Source organism: Mustela lutreola, chromosome 12 (assembly GCF_030435805.1).
Source record: "Mustela lutreola isolate mMusLut2 chromosome 12, mMusLut2.pri, whole genome shotgun sequence".
NCBI classification, from domain to species: domain Eukaryota; kingdom Metazoa; phylum Chordata; class Mammalia; order Carnivora; family Mustelidae; genus Mustela; species Mustela lutreola.
Genome location: NC_081301.1, coordinates 11,915,796 through 11,925,755, shown reverse-complemented (window position 1 = coordinate 11,925,755; position 9,960 = coordinate 11,915,796). Strand labels below are relative to the sequence as shown.

The 9,960-nt window shown below is 39.1% G+C and overlaps 1 protein-coding gene across 1 annotated transcript; it reads left to right on the top strand.

Annotated features, from left to right (window-relative positions):
• Window positions 1–4,399: 4,399 nt before the first annotated feature.
• On the top strand, window positions 4,400–5,377 carry LOC131813002 (olfactory receptor 1L3-like). Its single transcript, XM_059143087.1, has one exon. It carries the CDS (start codon window positions 4,400–4,402, stop codon window positions 5,375–5,377), a length of 978 nt encoding a protein of 325 aa, XP_058999070.1.
• Window positions 5,378–9,960: the final 4,583 nt, after the last annotated feature.

The window sequence follows — 9,960 nt, the reverse complement described above, 5'->3', positions numbered from 1 at the left end:
TTCATTGATACGTTCTACTGTATCTCTGGTTTCTACCTCATCGATCTCAGCTCTAATCTTGATTATTTTCCTTCTTATGTGTGGAGTTGGTTTGATTTGTTGTTGATTCTCCAGTTCTTTAAGGTGTAGAGACAGCTTCTGTGTTCTGGATTTTTCAATTTTTTTGAGGAAGGCTTGGATGGCTATGTATTTCCCCCTTAGGACTGCCTTTGCTGTATCCCATAGGTTTTGGACCGAAGTGTCTTCATTCTCATTGGTTTCCATGAATTGTTTCAGTTCTTCCTTGATCTCCTGGTTGATCCAAGCATTCTGAAGCAAGGTGGTCTTTAGCTTCCAGGTGTTTGAGTTCCTTCCAAACTTTTCCTTGTGATTGAGCTCCAGTTTCAAAGCATTGTGATCTGAGAATATGCAGGGAATAATCTCAGTCTTTTGGTATCGGTTGAGTCCTGATTTGTGACCCAGTATTTGGTCTATTCTTGAGAAGGTTCCATGTACACTTGAGAAGAATGAGTATTCTGTTGTTTTAGGGTGGAATGTTCTGTATATATTTATGAGGTCCATCTGGTCCAATGTGTCATTCAATGCTCTTGTTTCAAAAAAAAGAAATAAAATAAAATACCATCACTTGTAAGATACATTATTTTAATATACCATTAAGGAAAACAAGACTACCAATTATTTGTGAAATGCAAATATTTAAGCCCATCCCAATATGAGATGTTAAAATGTAAAAAAAAAAAAAAAAAAAAAAAGGAAAATTAGTCATATAATCCATAAAATACTGTATCATGAACAGTTTAGCTCACAATGTCTAGAAACAGGCCTGGATTTGAATCAGGCCCCAAGGGATAGTAGATTTTATGCTGAAAGTCTATGCTTTCAAGTTTAATCTGGCAAAGAAAAAATAACAGGGCAAATTATTTTTTAAAGATTTTATTTATTTATTTGACAGACAGAGATCACAAGTAGGCAGAAAAGCAGGAAGAGAGAGAGGAGGAAGCAGGCTCCCTTGCTGAGCAGAGAGCCCGATGTAGGGCTCGATCCCAGGACCCTGGGATCACAACCTGAGCTGAAGGCAGAGGCTTCAACTCACTGAGCCACCCAGGTGCCCCAACAGGGCAAATTTTTTAGTCCATCAGTCATCTGAAATCTATTTCTTACCATAAAATATATACAATGGAATATTACTCAGCCATCAAAAAGACTGAAATCTTGCCATTTGTAATGACATATATGGAACTAGAGGGTATTATGCTAAGAGAAATGGTTTCACCCATATAAGGAATTTAAGAAACAAAAGAGATAAACAGAGGGAAAGGGAAGGAAAAATAAAATAAGATGAAAATTGAGAGGGAGGCAAACCATATGAGCCACTGAACTCTAGGAAACAAACTGAGTGTTGCTGGGGAGGTAGTGGGCAGAAGGGATTATTGGGTGATGGGCATTAAGGTGGGAACTTCATGTAATGAGTGCTGGGTGTTATATGCAACTAATAAATCACTGAACTACAGTTCTGAAACTAATTTTAAAAATGTTTTTAATTTGTCAAAGCAAGACAGAGGGGCCTTTTTGTGAAGTGGATTGACTACATGGTTTGGCTTCAAACACCAATTTGAAAAAGATACGAGCACCCTTGTGTTCAATGCAGCATTATTTACAATAACCAAAATATGGAAGCAACCCATCTATCAATAGATGAATAAAGAAAAAATAAAAAATTATATTTAAAAAAAGAATATATATATACGTATATATATGTGTATTTGTTATTTTACATATCTATGTATGTATGTATGTATTTGTGTGTGTGTAATGAAATATTATTCACCCAATAAAAAGATTGAAATCTTGCCATTTGCAACAACTTGGACAAATCTAGAGGACTGTGCTAAGTGAAATAAGTCAGACAAAGAGAGACAAACACTGTATCACTTCATTTATACATGGAATCTACAAAACAAAACATGAGCAGGATCATAGATACAGAGAGCAATCAGGTAGTTCACAGAGGGGATTAGAGTGGACAGGGAAGGGGAATGGTTGAAATAGGAGAAAAAGATTAAAGGGCTCAAACTTCCAGTTATAAAGGGGATGAAAGTTACAGCTTAGGGGATATAGTTAGCAATATTGTAACAACTTTGTATGGTGGCAGATGGTAGCTAGATTTATACTGATGATCACTTTAGAATGTTCAAAAACTATGTCCTTGTATTAGCAGTTCACTAAATTAGCACTGAAATTAATTATTGTATGTCAATAATATTTGGGCAACAAAATAAATCAAGATAAACTTGAGGGGAGAGCAGAAGATATTCACGATGTTGGGGTGCTCTGAGATAGTTGTCTTTTAGACAAATGGAAGCACTAAGGGAGTGTCCAAATCAAAGCTTTATAGGTTCAAGGAAAGAAACTAGACCCAGATGTCCTTGCCTTGCACTGTATCCTCAGTGCTACAAGGGACATAACAAGGTAAGCCCTCAGAGAGGTTGCAAGAGCCAGGGACAGAAAATTATTACCTATCTGGACACCTACAAAAGGCTAAGGACAATGTTGCATGATGCCCAGACTGTTGAGGACAGGGATGTGGGCCACTTGGGGAGGGAGAAGATATGCAATTCCTCTCGATCCTTGGAGACAATCCTGCACAAAGTTAATGTGTTTTTCTTCTTATTCTCTCCCCCAACAAAACACCAGAGATTTAGTGGCAAAGCATCAGAGGATACTCCCATTAAGGAAGAAAGGGCTGTAAGTATCTATATCTTGGGAAGGATGGTAAGAATCCATGGAAAGTAACATTCAGATTTAAGAAGCATTAGATTTTCTATAATCAGACGCATTTTCTGTATGTGGCCTCTTGGCGCAGTTTGTCTTCTTTCTTACCAGTCATTCCAGGGAGCAGAACACATGAGGCAAGACTTTAATGTCCTTCCCAGGTAAGAAGTGAACTTTGAGAATGCCTGATAAGAAGGTGTGAATATCTGATTTCAGACAGATAATTTTTCATTACTGGACACTAAGAGAGCTAACTTATCTTTGAGCTAAATGTTGAGATATATATTCTGCAGTTGAATCTTTCTGTACCCAGTCTACTTGTGAGTCACATTCCCCGGACCTCAAAATATGAAATATCAGCCAAAGAACATGAAAATTCACTCCCTCTCTCTCACTTTCCCTTCCCCACGTTTCTTTGCCCTAGACCTATTTATATTCAACTCAACAGTTTTGTATGCCTTCCTCACTTCCACTGCAAATTATGTGGAAAGAAACATCTTGATTTAAAAGAATGGTTCTTTCTCAAATTTTTCATTTAAATTCAATTTAGTTAACATACACTGTATTATTAGTTTCAAGGGTAGAATTTAGTGATTCATGAGTTGCATACAATACACAGTGCTCATTACATCAAGTGCCCTGCTTAATACTCATCATCCTATCATCCCTTTCCCTCCCTTCCTCCCCTTCAGCAACCTTTTTGTTTCCTAGAGTTCAGCATCTCTTATGGTTTGCCTCTTTCTCTATTTTCTTTTTTTTTTTAAGATTTTATTTATTTATTTGACAGACAGAAATCACAAGTAAGCAGAGAAGCAGGCAGAGAAAGAGGGGAAAGCAGGCTTGCCACTGAGCGGAGAGCCCAATAGGGCTCCATCCCAGGACCCTGGGATCATGACCTGAACCGAAGGCAGAGGCTTTAACCCACTGAGCCACCCAGACATCCCTCCCTCTCTATTTTCATCTTACTTTATTTTTAAAGGATGGTTCTTTATCAACCACAAACTAGGTGAAGTAGCTATTTCATAGTTATCTAGATGTACATTAACCAATGATAATCTTTATGAGAAGCCAACCTGAATCTGATTCATAGACTGCATCTGTGTTTCTTGTGATTATCAGCCACAGACAAAGGAAGAGGAAACAGGAATCAAGCCTTCTCTTCTCCTTCTCCTCCTCCTTCTCCATCTCACTTTCAATATGGTTTTTTTTTTAGATTTATTTATTTAGTTAAGAGAGAATGCATGCTCGGTGGGGAAAGGCAGAAGGAGAGGGAGACAGAGTCTTTAGCAGACTCCAGGCTGAGTGTGGATCCCAGTGTGGGGCTGAATCTCATGACTCCAAGATCATGACCTGAGCCAAATCCAAGAGTCAGACTCTTAACCAACTGTGTCACCCAGGTGCCACCCCTTCAATCTGTTTTCTATAGATCTCTATGTCAAAGATCCTTAAAGAACAAGTGAAAATACACCTTTGGCTTTGTTCATATTCAGGAAGAAAAACATTAGAGTAAATGCCCTATTAGAACTGCTCATTCTCACTGTAAGAACCAGATGGAAAGCTGCATGTCCTAGAGGACATAAGAATCATTAACTGACAGTATCTTTTATCTGTAGGTGCATACAAGTCCATGGGAATGTCCAACCTGACAAGACTCTCTGAATTCATCCTCATAGGACTGTCCTCTCGTCCTGAGGATCAGAAGCCACTCTTTGCCCTCTTTCTTATCATGTACCTGGTCACCTTGGGGGGGAATCTGCTCATCATCTTGGCTATCCACTCTGATCCTAAACTCCAAAACCCCATGTATTTCTTCCTGAGCATCTTGTCCTTTGCTGATATCTGCTACACAACAGTCGTAATCCCCAAAATGTTAGTGAACTTCTTATCAGAGACAAGGACTATCTCCTATGCCAAATGTCTGGCACAGATGTATTTCTTCCTGGTTTTTGGAAACATAGACAGTTATCTCCTGGCAGCTATGGCCATTGACCGCTATGTAGCCATTTGTAACCCTTTCCACTATGTCATTGTGATGAACCACAGACGCTGTCTGTTGCTAGTGGCCTTCTCCGTAGCTTTCTCCTGCCTCCACTCCCTCCTACACGTCCTCCTGGTGAATCGGCTCACCTTCTGTGCATCAAATGTTATCCAACATTTCTTCTGTGATGTCAACCCTGTTCTAAAACTGGCCTGTTCTTCCACCTCTGTCAACGAAATTGTGGCCATGACGGAAGGGATGGCTTCTGTGATGGCCCCATGTATCTGCATTGTCATCTCTTATCTGAGAATCCTCATTGCTGTCTTCAATATTCCCTCAGTGGCTGGAAAATGCAAAGCTTTTTCTACCTGCAGCTCCCATCTCACCGTGGTGACTCTGTTTTATGGGAGTATTGGCTATGTCTATTTCCACCCTTTGTCCAGGTATACTGTCAAAGACCGAGTAGCAACAATCATCTACACTGTACTGACATCGATGTTGAATCCATTTATCTACAGTTTGAGAAACAAAGATATGAAACGGGGCTTAGAGAAACTGATAAGCAGGATTAAGGCTCAAATGGATATGCTTCCTACTACACGAGCCAACAAAATCCATGGATCCTGATTGCAAAGTGCGGGTGTGGGTATATGTTATTATGTACACACACCTGCAAACTCATAGGGGCACACACATGAACACACAAACCAGCATGTTAGAACTTTTTTTTGGAAAAATATACTCTTTGCTCAACTGTAGCTGTACCCTGTACTTTTGTAACCTGTGGTCGCTGTCACACCATGGTTCACAGTACTTTGCATGTCTTGGTATGTATGCTACAATGTAGATCACCTCAATATCTCTCTATTCCAGAAAATCACATTCCCTTTTTTCCTTCCATATTTATATGGAACTCCCCATATTTCCTTCATTTATAAATTCATCCAAATTTGGTCACTTGAATTACAAAGAATTTTTGTACATTTATGTAGAAATCTATATATGTGCAAAAATGTTTTGCATTTATAACCATATGAAACCACTCTGTTCCATCTGAAATAGAAGTTTTTTTGTAAGTGGTTGGGTGAATGTGTGTGTGTTACCTCCCTACTGAACTAGGAACTTCCCAACTGCAGAGCCTGTGTCTTCTGATCATGCCATGATACAACAATAGTCCCTTTTATTAATTCTCTCAACAGCTGGATATCCTGGGCTCTGGAGTCATTAGATTCACAAAACCTAACATCAATCACTTAACTATTGGTAAGCTAGCTCTGTGCCTTTGTATGGATTCTGTTCTCTACTCTTCCTGCCTTTCAGAAGCTCAGGTTGCATTCATCAGATAAAGCTTCCTGAAACTCCTTGCCCGTGTGCTCCTCTCTTTAAAGATGCCTGTATTTCTGTGTTTTCTATTTGTTACTTTTCTCAGAATGAAGGAAAATTTGTTCTATGTAATCAGAAATGCTTCCTATGTCCACTGAAGACAGAGTCAAAATTCAATGGATGTATTATATGTTGGCTAACTGAACATAATAAAAAAAAAAGAAAAGAAAAATCAATAGATGTAAACTACTAATAAGAAGCTTTCAGTTTGGACTCTGAAAAACAATCTGAGGGTTTTGAAGGGGCGGGGGATGGGAGGTTGGGGGAACCAAGTGGTGGGTATTAGAGAGGGCACGGATTGCATGGAGCACTGGGTGCGGTGCAAAAACAATGAATACTGTTATGCTGACAAGAAATAAAAATAAATAAATAATTTTTTTAAAAAAAAAAGAAGCTTTCAGTTTACAAAGCTTCTTTTAAAAAAAAAGGTTCTCATTCAGTTGGAAAGAGAATTACATAAGAAAGAAGTTCAATAAATTACTTTACACTTAAGAAATTGTTTTATACTTAAGAACAGCAACAAAGTAAGATTCTCTCTTTCTAGCCAGGTGTTTGCATTTTGGAGATGGAAATGTCTAAGTCCCTCACATGGTATTTCAGACAAAAAATAGAAGGATAATCTTAATTTTAATAGCTGGATAAGTTTTTTTTAATTTATTTTTTTATTTTCAGCATAACAGCATTCATTACTTTTGCACCACACCCAGTGCTCCATGCAATCTGTGCCCTCTATAATACCCACCACTTGGTACCCCGACCTCCCACCCTCCGTCCCTTCAAAACCCTCAGATTGTTTTTCAGAGTCCATAGTCTCTCATGGATGACCTTTAAATAATGGAATAACAGCCTTTATATCCCGTTGATTTTGCATCAGTCATCCCTAACCTGGGCAAGGCAGATTCTGGGTGAGGATATATTCCTCAATTTCATTCCTTTATTCCATGTATGGCAAATTAGTTTAACTTCCATGCCAATTCTCATCAGTTGATAAGGACATCTTGTCTTGCTATAGTGAAAAAACTTGTGTCAAACTCTGGGCTAACTACAGAAGGATAAACAAAGATTGATTACAGTGTCTGCTATGGCTGTGGATACAAGACGTACTGGTACATATATAACACGTGAATTTTCACAGTCGTTGTAAGCCTCAGGCCTTGGGCATCTGAGAATGGATTTTGTTTCTGTATCTTCATTTCTTTAGTTCAATTTATTTTTGGTTTTGGGCCTTCAGTCTGTCTAATTGTATCCCAATTCTGACTTTTCTCAACCCAATGTAGTATTTTCTCAGTGAATTTTTATTTATACTTGAGCCATATTCATTCATTTCCCACCTCTCATGGGTATCATTGCTCCTTCCAAGTCCCATTTCTAAACTCTCAGGACTTACACAACTTCCCCCCTGATGTCTTCAAAGACACAACAGACTTTTTTGGGGTTTGGTTTGTTTGTTTGTTTGTTTTGTTTTTTTGTTTTGTTCAGATTAGTCTGTACTTTTGTACAGACTATACTGACCCCATTGCTGACATCTGAACTTTTTTTTTAATTAACTTATTTATTTACAGAAAAACAGTATTCATTATTTTTTCACCACACCCAGTGCTCCATGCAATCCGTGCCCTCTATAATACCCACCACCTGGTACCCCTACCTCCCACCCCACAACCCTTCAAACCCCTCAGATTGTTTTTCAGAGTCCATAGTCTCTCATGGTTCACCTCCCCTTCCAATTTCCCCCAACTCCCTTCTCCTCTCTAACTCCCCATGTTCTCCATGCTATTTGTTATGACATTAATAATTAGAAGCCTAGTTAGAAACATTAATAACTAGAAACTATAGAGAACAAACAGATGGTACCGGGGGAGAGGTGGGTGGGGTCATGGGTTCAATAGGTGATGGGGATTAAAGAGTGCACTTGTGATAAGCACTGGGTGTTGTATAGAAGTGCTGAATCATTATATTGTATACCTGAAATTAACATTACACAGTCTGTTAACTAACTGGAATTCCAATAAAAACTAAGATGGGATTGGGAGGGAGACAAACCATAAGTGACTCTTAATCTCACAAAACAAACTGAGAGTTGCTGGGGGGAGGGGGTTTGGGAGAAGGGGGTGGGATTATGGACATTGGGGAGGGTATGTGCTTTGGTGAGTGCTGTGAAGTGTGTAAACCTGGTGATTCACAGACCTGTACCCCTGGGGATAAAAATATATGTTTATTTAAAAAAAAAAAACTCTCCAAAAGGAAAAAAATAATTAATGTACCACCTTAATTTACAAGTAGGACCTTAGATGCACTGCTAGATCCACAAAAAAAGAAGGAACCAAGTACAACCAAGATGTAAAAAGAAGTTAAAGAAATAGAAAATCATTCTTTATACAGTGTAACTACTGTACTGGCACCTGTATGTCATACAAAGGGAATATAAGTGCTACGTATGAGTATCTGCTTACGGTTCCTCTCTCTACAGGAGATTTCAGACAGGATCATTTTGCACAAAAGAAAAACTGTGGGTGTTTCAGGGGCCCCAAATTTTCCCCAGTACATTCTTGATGAGTTTTAAAGGGAAGAGGAGTCATGAGATGAGATGAGACTGGGGACTGTGAGGCTGAAGGTGCCCATGGGAATTCCTCTGTGCTGGGCTGGCCAAAGTGCACCTAGACATGGGACTTCCACTGGGAAGTTAATCTGTTGTGCCAGAATAGCAACTAAGGTCTAAAGCCAAGGATAAAGGTTCTAATCCCTATATTCTAAAGAATGTTCTAGCACTGATAATCCAAACCCTACCCATCAGGGCTCTTGAAAATCACCTAGCACAAGCTCTACTACCACCAACCACCACCCAAACCTCCTGCTTCCATTTTGCCATTTTTCCTTGGGTGGCATTTTCATTAATAACCTTACAGAAAGAGGCAGTTGAGTTGAGTTGTAGAAGGGGAGACCCAAATTTTCTTGTGTTCCCTGGTCATAATGCCTTCATAATTTCCATCATCTTGTGGGTTAACACTGACCTTTTATCATACATTTTTAGTAGATTTAAAAATACCAACCAGTGTATACCAAGTTAACATGGTAATGTGAGGATAACCAGCATAGATCAATCACCTACAATTCTGACTAATGGGAATTAATGACCTCATATTAAAGAAGAGGAAACTGAAATTCAAAGAGGTGAAATGACTTGCCCAAAGTCACCAACAACTAAAAGATAAACAAAATTCAAACTCAGAACTGACTCACTCTGAATCCCAAGTGCCTATCCAACAGCATGGGGAGAAATGGGAGCTATTTGTGACCCCACCTTAACTTGTGTGAGGATATCCTCAAGAATAGCCATAACTTTCCCCAGAATCCTTTCTTGGCTCTTATTCCAGAAGAGTTCTGAACCAGATGACTAATGTTCTGACTAGGATATCAACACTTTTATTCTCAATGTACAGCATGTTTCTCTGACTACACAATGAAATGGATGTGCCTGGGTAGTCTGTTTTTTGACTAGGGAGAGTGCTGTGATCAGCTTTGTCCATGGTTATATTGAGAATGACCTAAAGTGCTGAGAGGATCCAGGCTTAATTCCCAAGCAACTATTCACAAGAAGACAAACTTTTTCCCCAGAACTCGATTTAATTAGGCTGTAAGGAGCTACCCTCAGTGGTTAATTAGCGTCAAAATAAAGGATCCTGGAGGTTCACCAGCAAGATCTCCCCAGAGACTCATTAATAAAGCTGAGATTGGACCTTGTCCCTCTGAGGAAGCTTCTACCATGATAGTCATTCAGAAACTTTTCAGGCACAATGTCATTAGTGAGTTCTCCTGCTTTCCCCTGG

Bases quoted from the DNA above. Each gene is read 5' to 3' on its own strand.
- LOC131813002 (XM_059143087.1), top strand. From the start codon at position 4,400: ATGGGAATGTCCAACCTGACAAGACTCTCTGAATTCATCCTCATAGGA.